General features: G+C 34.5%; 1 protein-coding gene and 1 long non-coding RNA gene across 2 annotated transcripts; both read left to right on the top strand.

The window, feature by feature from the left end:
• Positions 1-529: 529 nt before the first annotated feature.
• LOC123539003 (uncharacterized) lies at positions 530-9,371 on the top strand. Its single transcript, XM_045323456.2, has 10 exons — positions 530-656; positions 1,649-1,687; positions 2,121-2,203; positions 3,380-3,436; positions 4,844-5,003; positions 5,811-5,933; positions 6,541-6,711; positions 7,451-7,560; positions 7,882-8,014; positions 9,132-9,371. Exons 1-10 carry the CDS (start codon positions 644-646, stop codon positions 9,326-9,328), a joined length of 1,086 nt encoding a protein of 361 aa, XP_045179391.2. The 5' UTR covers positions 530-643; the 3' UTR covers positions 9,329-9,371.
• A 4,704-nt stretch (positions 9,372-14,075) lies between these two features.
• LOC123539105 (uncharacterized) lies at positions 14,076-19,951 on the top strand. The gene is made up of 4 exons (XR_006683902.2): positions 14,076-14,162; positions 17,962-18,018; positions 19,225-19,312; positions 19,687-19,951. It is a non-coding gene; the product is annotated as an uncharacterized LOC123539105 (long non-coding RNA).
• Positions 19,952-21,781: the final 1,830 nt, after the last annotated feature.

Raw genomic sequence — 21,781 nt, forward strand, 5'->3', positions numbered from 1 at the left:
GTTCGCTACAGTATTTTAATGTTTCTCTTTTGCCTCTTACATTCTATAAAGGCAAGTAATGTAACTAGCTGACTTTTTCATTGCAATATAAACTTATCACAAGTTCACAACCTACTAATCATCATAAAAAGAAATTTCTGAATATCGTTCCTATTTACTTTCTCATGATGACGGACTGAATAGGTAAACCCTTAAGTTTATTTTACACTGATATACTATCAGAATTCCTCATTATTGTCTGTGACAGACTTTCAGGTAACACTCTTCCAACTTTTGGCCGTAACAAATAAAAAAACATAGCATTTTATGAAGAAAAATCCAAACTGCCTGTGGCGGGATTCAAACTCGGTAGCTATTCCTGGACCAGTGCTCTAAGTACTGAGTCAAAGAGTCCACTCTCGAAGCAGCTGTTGACTTTAAACGTATAGGCTATGCGTAAGTGACCGTAACAACTCTTCATTTGAACATTCTGATGTAATTGTTTTTATTCCATATTCTGTTAAAATTTCAACACAGAAATACACATGATAAGGATGACACAGACATAGGCCGACACTACAGTTTAATCGGACATTCTACTTTCAAAATTTAGAAGTGAAATACATAGCGAGATAACAACAAGGGCGTCATATCATACATTAAAATGAGGCTACTCTGTGAGTAAATTTTTCAGAACGTTAAAACTTTAGGCATTGTCACGTTTCGCTTGTAGTATTTTAGATTATTAATTTATTAACGTGTTTCAATGGTTACTGAACTTTAACGGTTTATCATAACGGATGGTTATATTTTAAGCCAGTGGCATTTTCATTTCTTAGTTATAGTATTCACTGCGGCTAAGGTATATAGCAATTTTAGAAGGAAAAGAAATCTATGGGTGTACTAAATTGCAGTTAATTTTTAACTATTTTCCCATTATTATAATTGTGACGTCATTAAGTTGCCTGAGACGTTTCCTAAACGCTCGACATAGCATGGGTAAAACTGGTATAATCTGATAAGAATCTTTGAAACAAGATAAGCAGTGTAGAATTTTGTTTTAAATATTGTTAAATCGTCAGATACTCGTGGTCAATTAATCAATTAATTTTCATTTATTACTAGTATGTGGTAGTTTCAATCCCCGAAAGTTAACCCAAATGCACAAGTAAAAGTCATATTCATTTTCAAAACAGATGTTGTCAAAGTCAGGAAATTTCATATCCGCGAAATGAAATGACTTCACCGTACATGATTGAAAAAATCTTTCATCCATGAGCAACACTTTAAAATTCTCACTCGTTGCTGAACCGTGAATATGCTGATTCTGTTCACTCAGTGAGATATTTTATGTTCATAACATAACATTTTAATCAAAGGCATCTTCACGCTTTAATAGAAAACAAAAACAAATTCCGTTCTTTTAAGCAGTATACTATTTTAGTAGCGTGTGAATTTATGCACTGATTCATTAATTAGAGCACGAGATTCATCTTACCATCCGGGGTGTAAGACGAGTTTTCCAGCACAGGCAAAACACGTGAAAATCCTGTCTTTCACGCAAGAAATTTCGATCATACACTGAAACGAACAAATATCCTATTATATATGATGGATGATCATTTTCAGAAATATCAAAAACTGTCGAAATGCTTGTTTTCGTTTTTAGGTTACACACTCAGTCTTCTACTATTTGTTAAAGCTATACGTAAGTATGAAGTACATAACTTTACATTTGTTCCGTCTGTGAAGTCTTAGATGGCGGAAAAGTGTGCCAGTCAAATAAACCATGTCAAACCAAATATGGCAAAAGACGATCAGCGGCAGGAACCCAGTCTAAAACACACATATATCATATTATATACCCTGCTCAAACACTCTTATCTGACTGGTTGAGAGCGCTGCAACGCGCGTGGGTCCGCATAAAATCGATCATAACTTGAAAAAATTATATTGATTTTTCCACCACCGAAAAGGTCATATAACGATGAGTGAATAGCTATAAGTATGTAACATCAAAGCCCCAAGAGTACTGATCGGGCCGGTATTAGAAGATTTCATTTATGTTTGTCTTCGAATTGCTTATCCAGTAGATATGAATTGGACATTATAACAATCACCATGCGTACATTCTATATCAGATTCCTTCGAGTGTTTCTCGTGTAAGCATGTTGACGATCCTTTCCTCTGCAATCGCACAGTGACTTGTTCAGGGTCTGAGGAGGTATGTCTAATTCTGAAAGTTAAAAATAATGTAAATGATTACAGTTACCAAGAAAAAGTCGAAAACTACATTTCGCCCAACAAGACTGCAGGATAGGTATTAACCGTGGTGAATGTCTATACCCTGCTGACTTTCTACAATGGACTGCTCCATGATTCAATTTGGACAGTACCACTTATTATTCAAAGGGGTCTTCACTGAAAATTTACAGACAGAATAGCGAACAGTGCAGACCATGATCACCCTGCACGAATATTGGTCTGCACTGGGCGCAAATGCAAAATCACTTGCAGCCAGTAGGCTAAAGGTTAAAAATGCCCAAGTCACCAGCTGGCCAATTTCAAGAAAGAACTGCGATATTCTACTTGGCCTTAATGCAGTTGTTACATTTATTGTGTATAATATTTAGTACTTTTGAATTTAAGACTCGAATTGCTTACCGAGTAAAATGGAATTATGCTTTATAAAAGTGAAAAAAAAACAACAACAATATTTGCATTGTTCATGATCGGAACTTAATATTTGAAATATGGTAGAGCTACTCATGTTCTATGATAACATTTGAATGAAACAGATACTGTTGATCAGATTATGACGTTGTCCGTTGGGGCAGTACGTTTGACTTACCCGAGATACGCCCATCACGTGAGTGGAGAGAATAAACTGCCAGTGTTTGTATACTAAAACTTCGGCTTACGCTTACCACGTGAGCTGCTATTATAACAAATAATATAACTTCCATCCAGCTGTAAGTTTCATGTACTAAACGATACATATTTTTTGCATATGTCAAACATGAACATCATTGGTACGATCAATAAAATAGACTGCTTATTCTATAAAATTATTTAAACATTATTGTACATTCTCCAAATAAATAAGGACACGAAGTCTGGTAAAGCAAAATACATTTTATGGTGAACATTTATTCTGTCAGTACATGTATAAGCTTTTGACATAACTAGTAGAATAATAAATAGACTTTACATACTGAGCACTACAGTCAACAGCACAACCAAACGGGACATTCTGGCTTTAAAAAGTATGGTAAAATGTTTTATTATATGTTGTATATAGTTTACACAACATTCACAAACACAATTTTGGATTCAGTATTATGGCCGTATGAATGATGAATAAAAACTTTAATAATAATCTCTTTTGATCATTTTATAGTTCTGCTTCATGAATGTTCAAGGAGGAATTTATGACATGGGCTGTGCTGATAATCAGGTAATTCTTTGTCATGTAACAGAACTACTTTGTCATGCAACGGAACTACTTGTCTTATACAGTATTGTATTTTGATATATTGCTTATATGTTAAGAGTTAGTGTATGCATACTCTAAGAAAATAACGTGTGGTTGATAAGTTATCAACATTAAAGAAAATCGTCTTATGCACATATGATTGTATTCAATGCTGTACATCATCCCATTGTTAAAAGGTCACAAAAAGTCGTACATCAAACTAACAAATGTCTTTGATAAGGAAAAGAGGCGTCAACAGTGATATTGCACTAAAATAAGGTCTAATTTGTCTTCTAAGATAAGGCAGGATAACAATATTATCTTGATTTTGTTATGACCTTCCAACATACCAATGAAATTCTCTGGTTTATTAGTTGTAAACGTTTTTGTTCGTTCATTTCTGTGACCTTTTAAACTAGACGGATTTTACTACATGAACAATTAAAATATATTACTACATTGCTCGACTTTGGTTACAAGATCGATTTGTTATTTACAGATCTTCCCAGAAATATACCAAATCGCAAACATGTATAATAGCAATATTAAACAGTAAAATTGTTTGAAAGTATTGCATATTGCGATGTAAGTTAACAAGATTTTAGAACTTTTTAAGGACATTTTATGTACAAAGGTCAAGGGCGACCAATTCTAATTATGACTACAGAAAACTGGAACCCTGGGATTCAAAAATACGATATACGATAAATCACTTTTTTTCTTTATTTCACATCATACTTCATTTTATATAAAAATATAGTATCAAAAATCTCAGCATACTTGCTGCTATTATCAAATAGAAGAAAACTCTGAATTGTGATCTGTAAGATTTGAGAATTGTTGTATACAATCTGAGTGGTACTGTATACAGTTACAATTTTAGTGTGTGTTACAAAATTGTATTATGCATAATGTGATCTAAATGGTGTTTTATGTGATCTGGATGGTGTTTTATGTGATCTAAATGGTGTTTTATGTGATCTGAATGTCTTATGTGATCTGAATGGGGTTCTATGTGATGATCTGGCTTTATGTGATCTGAACAGGGTTTTATGTATTCTGAATGCCTTATTTGATCTAAATGTGTTTTATATGATCTGAATAGTGATTTATGTGATCTGAATGCTGTTTTATGTGATCTGAATGGTAATCTGAATGGTGTTTTATGTGATCTTAATGGTGATCTGAATGGTGTTTTATGTGATCTAAATGGTGGTTTATGTGACCTGAATGGTGCTTTGTATGATCTGTATGGTGTTTTAGGCAATACGAGTGTGGGTTTTATACAGCATAGGTGGTGTTTTATACAATCTACATGATACTATATAAAGTGGTGTTTCATGCAATAAAAATAGTGTTTTATACTATCTCAATTACAAATATTTTAAGCATTGTGGTGGCGTTCCAGTAACTGGTATAGTTGGGCGAAGTGTAATAAAGTCTCAAGTACAAACACAAGATGATGTTGATTTACAACGTAGATCTTCTACCTGCCATGAATGCTGCTCTATGGACAATTGTAATTCAGACCTTTGTCACCATCTGAAACGTAAGCTCAAAAACATTCGATTATTCGTTGTTAATCTACAACGTACACTAAAAATCGCTTTAAAAAGATATTACATGTTTGAAGTGTGGCTAAAAATTGAATACAAAGATAAATTTTGAAAAAAAAAAGAACAACTTCAAATATTATTAGGAACACCAGATATTCAAAAACATAGTGCCTCAGATAAATTAAGTGTGGCTCAAAAATTGAATACAAAGATTAATTATGTAAAAAGTAATAATAGGAAAGCCATATGAGCCGCGCCATGAGAAAACCAACATAGTGGGTTTGCGACCAGCATGGATCCATGCTGTTCGCTAACGGTTTTTCTCTAATTGATATAGGCTTTGAAAATGAAATAGCATCCGCGCAGTCTGGTCAGGATCCATGCTGGTCGCAAACCCACTATGTTGGTTTTCTCATGGCGGGGCTCAATTATGATTAAACATAATGCCTTAGATAAATTAAGTGTGGCTGAAAAATTGAATACAAAGATTAATAAATGCATTTTTTTGAACTTTCAAAATGAAAGGTCAGTATAATATAATAAATTCCATATATGCGCCGCGCGATGAGAAAACTAAAATAGCGACCAGCATGGATCCAGACCAGCCTGCTCATTCGCGCTGCTTGCTAATGGTTTATCTAATTGCAATAGACTTTGAAAGCGAACAGCATGGATTCTAACCAGACTGCACGAATGCGTAGACTGGTCTGGATCCATGCTGGTCGCAAACGTGCTATGTTGGTTTTCTCAGGGCACGGCTCATATGGTCGATATTGGTTATACAGTCGTATTTTTTTCAGCTTCTCTGTGTATCAACGATGAAACTGTGGATTGTGCAAAGATGAATACCTTGTTTCACATCTGCCAAGATACGCATCAAGCTAAACTAGTGTGTCCAAAATTTTGCAATCTATGCAAATTAGGTAGGTAATATAGGATTTATAGGCAAACATCCTAACGGCGTGTTATATTGTGTTTCAATATAGACATGTTTCTAACGGCATGTTATATTGTGTTTCAAATTTGACTGAATTCCTTTGAGCTCTAATAACTCGAGCAATAATAAGGCGGCTTCTTTACCGGTGGCCAGTGAGTTCAAATCATATTAAAATCATTTTTGGTATGTTGGAAGTTATGTTTTAAATAGGTAAGAGTAGCTGTTGGTAAATTCTAAACCTGACTACCAGCCAGTAGGCAAGCCTATGGTACATGAAATTAAGGACCGTCACAAAAACATTTAAAACGATAGCATATGAAATATGAATATTTGATATAAATCTATAAGATATATGAGCCGCGCCATGAGAAAACCAACATAGCTGTTCGCTTTCAAAGCCTATTGCAATTAGAGAAACCGTTAGCGAACAACATGGATTCGCGCAGTCTGGTCTGGATCCATGCTGGTCGCAAACGCACTGTGTTGGTTTTCTCATGGCGCGTCTCAAATGTTGTATACATGATATGAATACAAAATTTGTTTATGCATGTAATTGAACAAAATGTCCATGTATAAATAACTGATATTTATAGTTGATGGCGGCTGGAGTCAGTGGTCAGATTGGGGAAGCTGCGACGTTACCTGTGGCAAAGGTGTGCAAACCAGGGTCAGAACATGTGCCAACCCAGCGCCGGCGTTTGGAGGACTTGATTGTGTTGGAAATGCTACTGATACTAGGGAATGCACGATTCGTCACTGTCCTGGTAGCATTATCATTCGAATCCTCTACTATATTGTTTTTGTCTAGAACATACATTACTGTGAAATCATTTTTTTTATTCGCATAGGACGAATTTTCGCGTATTTCGCGCCAGGACCGATGCGCGGATTTAAGACAGCGCTATTATTATTTTTTATTATATTTTCCATTGCTATAATTGAAAATGCGCGAATTAAAGCCCACGCGAAACAGTCCTTCCTCACGTTTGCGCGAAATTTCATGCCAGCGAATTTAAATAATTTCACAGTATTAGATATTATAAACCATTCTTGGTTGCACATTCAAAGCTTTGCCAGATTAAACCTAATTTTCACGAGTAAATATATAACATTTTACCAGGTTCATTACTAAAGGACCTCTCTTTCCATCTTTAGTAAAATGTTTGTTTTCATTCTATCAAGTTGTAGTTGAAACACTGAGGTATGCCATCAAGTTCTTTCATATTAACTTGTACGTCACGACAACTTTGTTTATGTTTTTAACAATATATGATTTATTTAGTTTATACTACGTTGAGCTACACTGCACTATGAAAATTTCAAGGTTATTTTAACAAGTCCAGGAAAAACCAGTAATGTAGTCCTATAAGAAGGTGCAGTAGTAACCCCACTGTTTGAACCTATGACCCCGTGTTTAGCGCCGCCACCTTAACCAGTAGACAATCGACCCCCTTTTGAATTCGTTAGCATTATTTAAGATGTGTTTATTTCAATTAATGACAGGAGTTTGCGTCGGCAGTCAGTTCTTAAATTCGAGCCTCACAAATGTTGCACGAGGGAAAAGTGTCACCCTTAGTTCATTGTTTGACCAAATATCTCCTGGATCCCTCATGGTAAGGCATTCGGAACGTATACGACTTCACTGTGCCTTCTAATGTCTGGAACTACTGAAATAAGAATGCTCATTATCTGTCATTCTGTCCTTCAAGTTCTGAAGGTATCTTTGATTAGATAAAAATAAAAAGTAATAGAGTGTGTTTCTTGAAAAATACCCCTACTCAGCATTCATTACAATTTTTATTGAATTCTTGAAACTATTTTGTTTTGTTAAGAAATATTGATTTCGGAAAACGTTTTTATAACAGCATACAAGTGTTCCAAATTTTGCGTCTTATATTTAATTACTATTATATGTTTATGTAATATTTCTACAGGTCGATGGCAACCGAGCTAGCAACTGGCCTTGCGCATGCACCTTACCAAGTCATCATCCGTACGCTGTGATAGATCTACAACAAGCGTTTGACATATATTCCATGTACATTGTCAACCGTGGAGATTGCTGCCGTATGTATGATCCATTCAACGTAACCATATTTATATGCCAGTCTCACCATTAATGTGTATGGGGTTATATTTCCGACATCGGGCCAGTCATTGGTGACTTGTCAGCTTCGCATAGTGGAGGAAGACAGCAGATGTCCTACTAGACACCCACGAGTGTCAGTTAATTTAATTTGTTGCTCTTATTTGTACTCAGTTAGTGCTTGATATATATTGGATTTTCTTTTCAAGTTTGAATTTTCTAACCTGGTTGCCCAGCCTACATAAGAGCTATAAGCATATGCATTATTAATTTGATTAATAAGCCTCGTAATTTGAATGACTGGATGTGTTAGACATTTTATTACAATTGTCAAAGATCCATATTTGCGATAAAATGTTTATCAACAATTTATTTTAAATAAGAACTACAATTACCTCCCTTTTATCTATCCCGATTGCGCAACCAAGACAGATTGAAGACCAATAATTCAACATTCAAGTACTTTGAAAATTAGCATGATTCTTGCGCTTTATGTGATGTTTTTTCTCAAACTGAAAGAGCTACCTTAGCCGTGTCCTTAACAGTTAGGCTATTAGTGCTCTGACTTCAGACAAGTTGTCAAGTACATTGTTGTTATACATATGACCAGATTAGATTAGATAAGGTAAGATTATATAGGTTACTGACCGTTTCAACTTGTTTTTTTTGTCCGTTTCATATTCATGTTACCTGTATTGTCTTGTAGGTTGTTGGTATTTCTTTTGTCAAATCATATTTTAATGACCATCATCTCAATATTTGTCAACGTCTTGAATATGGATTAACTCTTCAGAATGTTTAAATGATCACATTGTTCTTGATTACCTCCCTTTACGCCTGTAGCGGAATAGTCCTTGAACAGTATTAAAGGTAGAGCTTCTCCAACCATATAATTATATACAACATCTATTTAGATATCTGTTTCTCTATTTTCAACATATATTCTAAAGTCAGTCTTATTGAACTTTAAGAAGTTTAGCACATTGCAAAATTCATTAGTATTTTTTAACTGGCGTTTAATTTAAGATATTGTAAATTCATGAAAAAAAAACTATGCTTCAATAATTAAATAATCAGTGGCTTTTTCCAATGTTTCAGCTGAAAGACTTCACAATCTGGCAGTATTCGTCGGAAATTCAACGTCAAGTCTCACTCTGGTCGCACGTCACCCAGCCCCTATTGGTGCAGACTGCACCATAGTATTTGATCAGCCGGTGAATGGACGCTACGTAAAACTTCTCATTGAATCAGATGATTACCTTACAATATGCGAACTGGAAATATACAGTGTATAAGCTTGAACGGTTTGGGTTAGGAATAAAAATCAATGATGGATTATTTCTAGCTGTATTGTTAACAACTGTAATGTCAGTTTGTGTTTTGTATGCTTGTTTAAAACATTAAAATTCTGGATAAAATCTGTAAAAGCATAATACAACCAAGCAGAATAATAGCAGACTCTGTTTTACTGAGTCTGTTAATAAAGGTAATGAAATGTGCAACACATCTCAACACCCCGATCCCCACAACCAAGCTTATAATTCTCGGAACTCTACTACATATCTATTGCATGGACTCCATGATCCCAAAGGACCAGAAAGAATAACAACACTGAATCCAAGTACAGGGAGACTTGAACAGGTGTTATACACTTCTTTGACCCGACTTGCAGGTTCAACGGTCAAAACTGCTGCCCGAGGTCCTATAGACCAATGCTTAACAATTTCGGCTATATATCGGCAAGGGATGTAATAAGTGTTTTACTACATGAGATTATTTGAAATTTCACAGAATTTCATCATCTCACTCTGTATTCGAAAATACAGTGGGAAATGTTTTGAGTATATAAATTGCCAACAACTCCAGCTGAACTGCGAGCACATTTTAACTATACTCTTTCGAAGTTGTTTCCCTTGGGTCATGATTTTCACAAAACGACTTGTATAATGTCTGAAATAATGCAGTTATTTTTGTTTTTTGTCATTCAATATTCCACAGTATCATATGAAATAATCATAGAAAAAGTGGAAACTCAACGGGCTGCTCAACACGACAAACATGAAAATGTTGCATGCACCTGACCATGCACGTTAGTGTAAATGCATGCCACCGTCCGCGTCCTCTAGTCCCGGATTGAGCAGAAACCAAGATACGTAATATGTAATATGTGCATTTATCTACAAAACTGTTAACATCAAGCTGGTATAATAGTTAGCATGAATTTATCCTTTATCTTATTACGATTTGATGACTGTTCAATGGAAGAAGCCTTTAATATAAAATACATCATTCTGTCGGCTTTATGTGATAGTTTCCCAAATATACATACATATACTACAGCATTTATTCGGTTTTATGTGCGAGAAGTGATTGAGATTTTGATACATAGCTATATGTCTACTTGGATAATGAAAGAACTGAAATTCTAATATAAAACAGTCTGATTTAGAGGACTTTCTCTGTGCTGCTCTGAGTTACATTTATCTGACGAACAGAAAGAATTGTTTCTAAACACTTTGCAAGAAATTCTTAAAAAGTAGTCTCGATCCAGATTTCTAATTTGAATATATATTAGGTATTGTTTATGTTAGGGTCAAATATTTATTTTTGTTCTTTATTTCATAACATTATCCTGTCATTAATTGCCCAGATTAGGTGCATATATATCTGAAATAAGTAGTGCCGACCTGCCATCCAGCTGTTGATGGTGGAGGAAGACCCCAGTTGCCCGCCGTGCATCTTTTTTTCATCACGAGCGAGTACCTGGGTAGAATCACCAACCTTCCGTATGCCTCATTAGGTTCTAGAATTAAACAAATTGGAAATGTTTGAAACTGAAATCTCTTACACAGTCTGATGTATATAAATATTAGAAATTACAATATATGCAGTCTACTACGTAACCGTAACAATAGCTCTTTTAAAGGATGGGTAAATTCTAATACTTCATCACTTGAAACCTTTAGTGGTCTGTCAATTTTTTAACTTTCAGCTGTTTTATACCGTTATATTCGTCTCAAGGAAAACGATCTCCAGTATCACTTGGATTTAATATTTGCCTCCTCCCGTCACGAAGTTTGCTTGCCATATACTTTCGACAGTTAGGTTACGCCATGTCATAGAGATAGCTAACTCTAACGCTCAATTTCATGTACAAGAACATGTGCAATATTAAGCTTTTTGGGACATTAAAATCTACAAAGCATTCAACACTAACTTACTAAACTATTTTATTACAAGTATATCTCTTTCTTTTGCATTTGTTTACTAATGTAGTTTTTTTTTCTCTTTTGATGTAACAGCTGTTTCATTGAAGGTTACCCTAAAACAAAGATATGAGAGAAATACTGAAACAAATACTAGTAAACAAGGGAAAGGTTAAGTAAACAGACAACACAAAATTTACATTTGAGCCGTGCCATGAGAAAACCAACATAGTGGGTTTGCGACCAGCATGGATCCAGACCAGCCTGCGCATCCGCGCAGTCTGGTCAGGATCCATGCTGTTCGCTAACAATTTTTTCATATGGTGTTCTATGGCAGTTTGTGAATTGCATTTTGTCTACCCTTTCTTCACTAATATTTAATTTTTTCAATTCCAATAGGCTTTAAAAGCGAACAGCATGGATCCTGACCAGACTGCGCGGATGCGCAGGCTGGTCTGGATCCATGCTGGTCGCAAACCCACTATGTTGGTTTTCTCATGGCACGGCTCATTTAACTAAAGTACCACCTATAGATAGTAATCTAATTATATCCCTTGGCAAGTCGTTGTTGCATCTTTGTACCACCATGTAAATCCATTGCAATAATCATATCAACACCATCCTCGCTATAAAATCACCACCACAATTATCATCATCATCATCATCATCATTCTTGCCACAATACTATCATCATCAGCAGCAGCAGCAACCTGTTGTGGTAAAATGGAAAAAATGTCGAATTACATTTAAGGAAGAAAAGGACAAAAACAAGGACAAATACACGTGTTGTTGCAGCTCAGTTTGTCGCACATGTAGGCAAATGGTTTCAGCCCGGGTAATACTGCCTTCCGCCCAGGGTGCGGTCACAAAGCAAAAAGGAAAGGTGTTTGTATTATCGTCTTCCTGGAAGACACATATATCACAATTTAGAGATGACACAGTGTATGTATTTGTCAACCGACTGATAAAACGTGAGCACTCCTGGCTTATTATCTAAAATATTTAGTTTCTTTACTTGATAAAAACTGATGTGTTTCTATGTATATTTTTTAGTTTTCTTAAACAACTGGTACTTGTGTGAGACCCGCTAAGCTAGAGCGTCCGTGGCCGAATTGTTAAGGCCACTGAATTCAAACCTCTTGTTCTGTGAATTTGAAAAGTAAAAACCTACAGGTCGCTGAACACGACAAAAATAACAAGAGCTCCGCCAAGCGGGGCAATATACGCCCGAAGGATTACATTATAGGATGGGAGCAAAATTTAAAGAACTTGACTGTTGTAGCCCAAAGAACTGGAACAACAAAAGGAAAACTTCAAAAAAAAAAAAAAACAAACAAATCAAAATCCACAAAAAAATATTCAAAGTCCACAAAATATCCTTATCAGGTACAGGTATGTAAAAGTACACCTAAAAATTGGAGGTACCATCCATGTTGTACCACAGAAAAGTGGTCTCGGGTTTTCCCTATGACCAATAATAAAAAAAAAATCAAAATGAGCTATTTATAGTAACATTAAAGGGAAGTAATTAAAAATAAATATTGTAAGTGAACAAAAGATATCTGCTAAATAAAAACTAGAGCACTGCAAATGAAGAGCAATATACACAAAGCAAAGTCATATATGACCTTTGACCCTTAAGTGTGACCTTGACCTTGAAGCGAGTCATCCGGAACATGCGCTCTGCACGTCGACTTAGTGTGGTGAACATTTCTGTCAAGTTTCTTTGAAATCCTTTTAACAGTTCAAGAGTTGCAGAGCGGACACGAAACAAAATGATATGACATTTGACCCCTAAGTGTGACCTTGACCTTGAAGCTAGTCATCCGGAACAAATGCTCCGCACGTCGTCTTGGTGTGGTGAACATTTGTGTCAAGTTTCTTTGAAATCCTTTAAGGGGTTCAAGAGTTACAGAGCGGACACGAAACAAACTGATATGACCTTTGACTCCTAAGTGTGACCTTGACCTTGAAGCGAGACATCCAAAACATGCGCTCTGCACGTCGTCTCGGTGTGGTAAACATTTGTGTCAAGTTTCCTTGAAATCCTTCAAGGGGTTCAAGAGTTACAGAGCGGACACAAAATTGCTAACGGACAGGCGGACGGACGGACGGATACCAGCATCATAACATAATACGTCCCTTCGGGCGTATAAAAATGTTTAAAGCTCGGTATTATTGAGCGTAAATGCATGCTACCGTCCACGCCCCTGGTAAGGGCTTTAACCGTGGGGTGACAAAGCCAACCAGTTGGCTTACGGAAGGTCAACATGTATCCAGCACTTCTGGAAATATTATGCTTGAAGGGGTACCTTGGGTCTAATATTTAAATACGCAGTCTTGTTTTCTTCTCATTCTTAATTGCATAAATGCTCCAGTTTTTTCGTGCATTTTGAGTTAACAAAAATCGTTCACTAACGTTATTTGTGTGAATAACAAACGTATTAACAATGTCATAACGGAAGCTTTGCGTGGGCCAGCCGTTTCGACAACGTGAGATACTGACCCCAGAAAACTTTCACATTTTAATAAGAAGGGGGTTCTAATAGGAACTTATAGGAATTGGAACGCATTTGACGTCTATGGCTCCAGCGAAGAAAACTCATTCGAATTCGAAAGCACTATGCAGATGTGAGATCAGTTCTATTTTATAATTGTCGAATTATTTGACTATAAATCCATTATTCCGGCTATTTCATAAAGAGTATGCAGTTAACTTTACCTTTTCTGAATTACGCAAATCAAAATGCAAATATTGCAGAGGACGAGACGATGGGCTTGGTGATTAAATTTACACATCGCCTGTGGCCTGAGACTTACATTATAAAAGATGTCGAAAACAAAGCGCAAATATTCCTTCTAAAGTTGACAACTGAATCAGTTCTCAATTGGAAAAATGAAGATATTTATTTTATTTGCTGCGGTAAGTTTTATTTTTACATACATTTTAGTAAGTCTTATTCTTAATGTAATTTATATTTTTGAAATATTGTAATACATGAGAAAATGCAATAACCTTTATTAATATAATGGATTATCATGTATCCACAGAATAAAATAAATATTCGATGAATTTACGTCTATCTCTTCTAGAAAACAAAGTGAAAATAGTTTGAGGGTTGAATGCGAAAGAAGTGTAAGTGTTTCTTTATCTATTAGCATTTAGATCTCTTTCGCATTCACCTCTCGATTTGTTTTCATATACTTTAGTGTCGAATATGATCTATATTTTGCAAACCTCAGGGTTTACAGATGTGTGGTTATTTCCAGAATCAGTTAATATGAATGTCTTTATACCTTTGTTTAATACTCGACTGAAAGATATATATCAAACAGAATGGCACGTTGGAGTGGAAGCTTGTTCTTCATTGTTTCTTTATAGACATATCAGTACTGGCATATCCCGTGCTTATTACCTAAATATTATAGAAATCCCAAAGTTTAGAAATATTATTGCAAAAATAAGATTAAATTCTCATAACTTAAATATTGAAACTGGGCGCCATAGAAATATAGAAAGGAACCAACGAATATGTATTTTATGCAACTTAAATGCTTTGGAAGATGAGTATCACTTCATATTAGAATGTCCATTGTATACCCAGATTAGAAATATGTATATTCCGAGGTTTTATAAGACTCGACCTAGTATGTACAAATTGGTATCTTTGTTAAACTCAGAAAACAAAAGTTTATTGACAAAACTGGCACTATATTGTATCAAAAGCTTTAAACTCAGAAATGATACTTTGAATATGTAAGAACGCTTGACTTATGTTTGTTCTGTATATGATCACTCTCGATTTGTATTATTTATTATCATTTTGAATGTGATTGTAATTATTACATGCATCTATATTTATGATTTATACATGATTTATTGTGACTGTCATATTATTGTTATGATGATGAGCTTGTATGCTTAAATCAATAAATTCTGTTCTGTTCTGTTCTGTATAAATATTTGTCGCTGTTCTTCGTAGTCCTCTTCTTTCAGTTTTTATCACATTTTATGACACACAGATCAAGATAATTTCTTTTACAAAATTAAATTTCTAGTGATATTGGTTAACGTTATTTTTTAACTGTACTTTTAACAGGCATATTTTGAAGTTCGTAAAATATATATTTTTATCTCTCTTCCCCTACAACTTATTCGATAAATGAATTGTGCGGTCGATGTGTTTAGGAAAATAGTCCGCTTTATTTCAAATAGTAAATAAATATAAGATACGTTTAGTTTCAAGTTTATTTATAGCAAATCGGCAATATCTTTGCCTTTGTGAAAAGAATGGCAAAAACATATATATTAATATAAACAGTCATAATAGAGAACATACATTTTATACACATTACAAATTAGGAAACAATAATAAATACAGCGGAATAATTTAACAAATCTGTAGTCCGAGTGAATTATTTTGTGCGGCTTCTAAATGAGTAGAGTGTTAAATGTAATTTACACAAAGATAAAGATCTTAGAAAGCAGTTTCCCCCGAAACGGTTGTATCTGTTGATGTTTAATTCATTTGCATAGTTTAGATAAAGTAAAAGAACAACTCAAACAAACACCTTGCTGAATTATATTGACTCCATCCGTACATGTATTATATTTAAAACCGTACAACTAGTTCTTGGTGTCTATAAATAGATTACAGTGACGTCAACGTTATCGTGTTTCAAAATTGATCAAAAATAAAGAATTATTGCCTCGTTAGAAATCCTCTGAAAATGTGCTTAGTATTAGAAATACAGTTTTATAATTTTCACTTGATTTTATCGTCCGTAAATGTACAACATAAGTTAATATTTCAAATCATCTGCTTTCAATCTGTCAATTTATATAAGCTACTAGCTTGTTTTCAATCCATGTATTTGAGTTGTGAAAATGTGTTGTACATGTTATGTGTATGTTGTCTCAAAATAAATATCGTTTAAACTAATCAGTCAAATGTTCCTTTGACTATCAAGAAATGCAACTGTCTAAAATATATTATCAGTGACGGACTAATTCTTATTAACCAAATAGATTCTGCTAAAACCTTTAAAATTTGATATAACTAGATTTTATTTAGGCGACGACAAATGAATGGTGGTGTAAAAATATAAACAAATAATTCATTCATTTATATTTATTTTACCAATTTCAAAATTATATTTGATCTTCAGGGTCAAACAACAAAAGAAATTTAAAATGATCTTAAATTTCGTGTTATGTAAACTACACCAAAGACACGTCGTAGCAAATTTTCCCTACGTTGTAGGCGCAGCTATTATTTAAATTAATGACCGTTAATTCTCTCATAGCCAATGAGACTTATTTTGATAACGTGCAATAATATTTTCAGGGAATGAGAAAACATTCATCTTTATTGGTACTTTTGAAGGTTGATAACTCTCCAATTAGTGACAACCTCGTTATATTTCCCCCAGATTGTCCGGATCTGGAAAATATTCAGCATTTTCAAAAAAAAAAAAAAAAAAAGCAATAAAACGAGTCTAATCGGTTTATTTTGAAGTTATACATGTTTACGCTAATATTATTCCGAAGATATTTATAAATAGTTGCCTCAGTGTAAGATCAAAGTGAACGCACTTTTAAAGCCACGAGTAAAAAATGTAAGGTGTGAGGTTCATGACAGATATATATTTATACTAGTATTTTACATATAAAACGCTGCCCTAATTGTCTAAGTTTTATCAATTTTAACTTACTACTGGCAATTTTATAGTTTCTTACAATTGAAAAATATACTTTTTATGAAAATACTGAACATATTACACTCAAATATTTCACTAAAAAACATTTCATAAAACACGAAGTTCTGAACTGTTTACTTAGCTGATAATATTCTTTTTATAACCTTTTATAGTATAATAACTTATTTTCGCATCGCATAAACACACGGCATACGCTTCTTATCTCTATATGTAATTTATATGCTTATGGAGATGAAGCTGCTAACTTTCATGAATGTTTTGAATTCGATTGTTGCTCTTTTCTCATAAAACTGCCACGAATTCTATTCCATTTCGCACTTTTGTAATAAAACTGTCGCGAACTCTATTCCATTTCGCACTTTTGTAATAAAACTGTTGCGAATTCTATTCCATTTCGCACTTTTGTAATAAAACTGTCGCGAATTCAAATGAAATTCGCTCTTTTCTAATTAAACTACCGCTAAAATTATTCAGTTGTACTCTTTCTAATAAAACTGCCGCTTTGCTCTTTTTTAATAACAACGTCCGCTTCGCTCTTTTCTAATACAATTTTCGCTCTATTCTAATAAAACTGTCGCAAATATTTTTCCAATAAAACTGTCAAGAATACTATGCAATTTCGCTCTTTTCTCATGAAACCGCCACGAATACTATGCAATTTCTCTCTTTTCTCGTACGTCGCCGCGGAAACTATGCAGTTTCGCTCTTTTCTTATAAGTCCGCCACGAAGTCTATTCAATTTTCCTCTTTTCCTATAAAACGCCGAGATATCAATTTCGCATTTTTCTCAGAAAACCGTCTCAAATACTATGAAATTCCGCTCTTGTCTGATAAAGCCGCCACGAATACTATTCAAATTCGCTCTGTTCTCATAAAACCGTCACGAGTACTATTCAACTTCCCTCTTTTCCATCAAAACCTGTGCAAATACCACCCTATTGGCTGTATTTAATTTCACTGTGCAGAATAGAAAAGTTATTTTGGTCCTACATACTTTTCAGATCAGTTTGTCTGTACTGTTTGCGACTGCTAATGCAAAATGTACGGTCGAGGGGGCTGTAAGTAACACTTTACTTTTTAAGGTCAACAATATTGTAGCTGTTTAACACTGGTCCGTTTAAATCCCTCGTGTTTCTGGATAACATCTTGATAGTAACTTGATAGATATCAGCAAGTAGCATACAATTTCCCTGGAAAAAAAGAGGTAGTTAAGGTGTGAGATTTTAATGAACAGACACTTTTCAACTTGTAATGTAGAAGGGCTCTTCTAAAAACAAAGGATGCCTCATGAAAGCTCCTGAGCGTATTAAATAAGGTCATGGGCAGTTAAAATCTGAACATGGAGAATACACAAATTGCTTTAACTTTATTTATAGCGTATGTACTTATACAGAGGTATGCTAAGCTGTCTCTAGCTCCAGTCTCATGACCACAAAATATTTTCAATCTGAGTTTGATAGTGAAACTTTGTCGTTCATATCTAAATTTAATTTTAAGATAACGACTATTTTCAAGTGACTATTCAGAATTGGTGGTCAGTCTCAATTGAAATTTATTCATAGAGTTCTATTACAATTTGCTATCGAAATTTCAGTAACAAGATCAAAGAGACTGAGAAATGTTTTGGCATGGTCAGGTCAATCTTGCAAACTTTATTACAAAATATGCTAATATAAAATGAGAGCAAAAACAAAATTTTGCCTATTTCGACCTGAAGTCAAAATTTTTAATTATACGAGCATAGGACGTACTGTAGATGAGTTTGGTGACCTTAACACCCTTTGTACATTTTGGTTTCTATAGTAGACTTACTGTTTACGGAAAAATAGGAGTTAACACTTCAACGGATGCTGTTTTATGTTGTAAACTTTAAAGATTTAAGGACGTACGGTATATCATTTAAAGGGTCATAATGCCTTTGATTATAATGTAAAGTCGCCATATGACCTATAATTGTGTCAACAAAATAAAATTAATAAATTGATTATAATGTGACAGCCACATTGTTTGTTACGAACATAAAATGTATTAATTTCTAGTTAAATCCTATTTTACTAGTTTCTCCAATATTATCTCCCTTTATATGTCTAACTGTATGAGTTCATGTGCAGTATTGAAAGTATTACTTTCCTGTCCATGTAATTATACATAACATCTATTTGGACAACTGCTTTATCCGTGTTTTAATATAAAATTTAAGGCCTTATGGGACTTTAAGCATGTAAAAATGTTTTAAATAACATTTTCTAACACATCATATTTAGGTCTGTACCATTGGTAATGCTGTACCGGGGACTTGCAGATACCGTCCAGCGACTGCCAGCTCTTGCGCCCTTTACTGCAAACCAAACGGTGAGTATCAAAAATTTGCCTTAAACAATTTGAACTTAAAAGAATGATCAACTATTTATTTGTACGAAAGCCATGTCGCAAAGGTTAAAAGGTAGTAGTCATCAACGATTTTAAATGAAACTTACTTTTACCTTTAAAATTTCTTTTTGATTTGTCTTTTTGGACAGAATTCATCAAAACTGCTTGCTTGCAGCTACAGGCAGCTCGGCAAAAATGCACTAGTTTTTCTTTATACAAGACTTAAGGCTAACAAATTATTAACCGTTTATTAATCTTTAAACTTGATGAATACGGGCCCTGGACATTGCATATTTGAAACATCCAAACGTTTTCGTTCACTTTGATATCCTCATATTTTCATGTTTTTGTTACAGGGGCATTCGGTCAAGCTGGAAAACGGTGAAGAAAAACATGTTACAGAAGGAGCAGCGATCACCAAGACAATATTTTTAACCATCTTTTTATTTTGCAATCAAATTAATTATTCGTCATAAAAAAAACATTTTCATAATTCTGTATTGCTTATCTTAAAAAACTGGTAACCATCAAATACCATCTAAATTTGACATTTCGGTACTCTATATAATACCAAGAACGCGTCTGTTTTACTTCTCGATCAAGAAAGTCTTAATCAGCCGTTGTTCTGTTTCATTGATATTTACATTTTATTTTATACTTCATATAATTTGGCCCAAAGTACACTGTCAAGTATGGAGAAACATTCCTGAATTAATTTTCAGACTAAACTGATACTTTTATTAGTCTAGTTGACTTTAAAACTGCTTACATTTAGACACTACAGGAAAGTATCATGGTGCGTCTTTTAGACTACACTTGCAGATTTTGCCCTTGAAGATAATATTCCCGTGCATTTAAGCAGCTTCTCCAAATAAAAAATAAGCAACAAATCCCCTAAAACAAAACACAGCAATGCTGCGAATTATTCAGTCTATAAATAACCTCTGTGACATGGTACGTATGGTCAATAACTTCAAAGCGCTTGCCCCTTACAGATGTGGCTTCAAAACCTCGCTTCAGAGATAAAATTCTTCATGTGAGAAAGCCATCCAGTGGTGTTTTTATCCCGGTGTCCGCTTGTGCCTGAAACAATATTTAGAGGGTCAGTTAGGGTCTTCTTCCACAACAAAAACCTTGAAGAGACGCAATATGACCTAAATTATGTTGGTGTGACTCAAAATCAAACAAATTTTAAAAGTATGTATAATACAAATTATGATATATCTGCTAATTCATAAGAATTCATGACCTGAACGAGGTTGCCGAAGAACTGTGGAGGCTTAGAGGAACATAGATTGAAGCAAAACATAAAGAACTTTCTAGGCTGTCCTCGATGACTGAACACGAATACAACTTACAATTCGTCTAGCGTAACACTTGCTATTTCCTTCTTTCTCTACAAAACTATATGGGGGCCTCCGTGGCCGAGTGGTTAAGGTCACTGATTTTAAATCACTGGCTCCTCACTGATGCGGGTTTAGAGCCTCGTTCGGGGCATTGAATTCTTCATTTGAGGAAGCCATCCAGCTGGCATAGGGAAGGTCGATGGTTCCTTTCTCCCGTGACGAAATAATGCACGGAGGGGCAACTGGGGTCTTCCTCCACCATTAAAGCTGGAAAGTCGTCATAATTATGACTTAAAACAAAAACAAAAGTATATGAATTTTGGATCATCCCTTGAAACTGTCATCTTACATACAAATGTTGCTATCTTTAAATATTATCCTTTGTCTGCAGTGTGTTCTTAATAGAACATTCAGTGGTGTGACAGTGGCTACACGTGTTGTCGTGACAAATTCTTAACATAATATGGTTCATCCTTTCAAACTTTTGATTGACAATTCTAATATTCAAATGCCGACAAGCTGAATCCGTAGGTCTAAAGCTTGAAAAAAATTAACTACCGATGATCCACGATCTGGATAACACAAACAAGCCGACGAAGGAATGTTTTGAATTTAAACCATTTCTTTTAAAAAGCTAAACTTTGAATTTTGACATTAGTTAGATTATATCATACACGGTTAACAAATCTCAATGCATAACTTCGCCGTATTGCTAATATCCTTAGGACGGCCAGCACATATTTATGCAATCTCGCCAGGCATATGTATGTTTTTGACAACAAAGAAAATGACGTCACTCGACCTTCAGCTATTTCCGGAAGCAAATAAAATGAAAGTAGAAATGCTAAACTTGAAAACGAAAGCCGCATTTTGATTCGTTTTTTTTATTTATTTTTATTTTTTATTTTTTTTTTTTTTTTTTTTTTGCTATTGGGGAGCCAATTTTCAGCACTTTATTACAAATTGAAATTACCTGGGCTTTAGTACAGCATGTCAGCTTTTAATCTATGAAAAAATATTTGAGCTCTAGATAAACAGAAATCCCACAGGGGTCCGTAACGGACCAAGGGTACATTGGTAATTTTGGAACTTCATCAAATCGCTC

Source organism: Mercenaria mercenaria, chromosome 18, assembly GCF_021730395.1.
Source record: "Mercenaria mercenaria strain notata chromosome 18, MADL_Memer_1, whole genome shotgun sequence".
Taxonomy (NCBI): domain Eukaryota; kingdom Metazoa; phylum Mollusca; class Bivalvia; order Venerida; family Veneridae; genus Mercenaria; species Mercenaria mercenaria.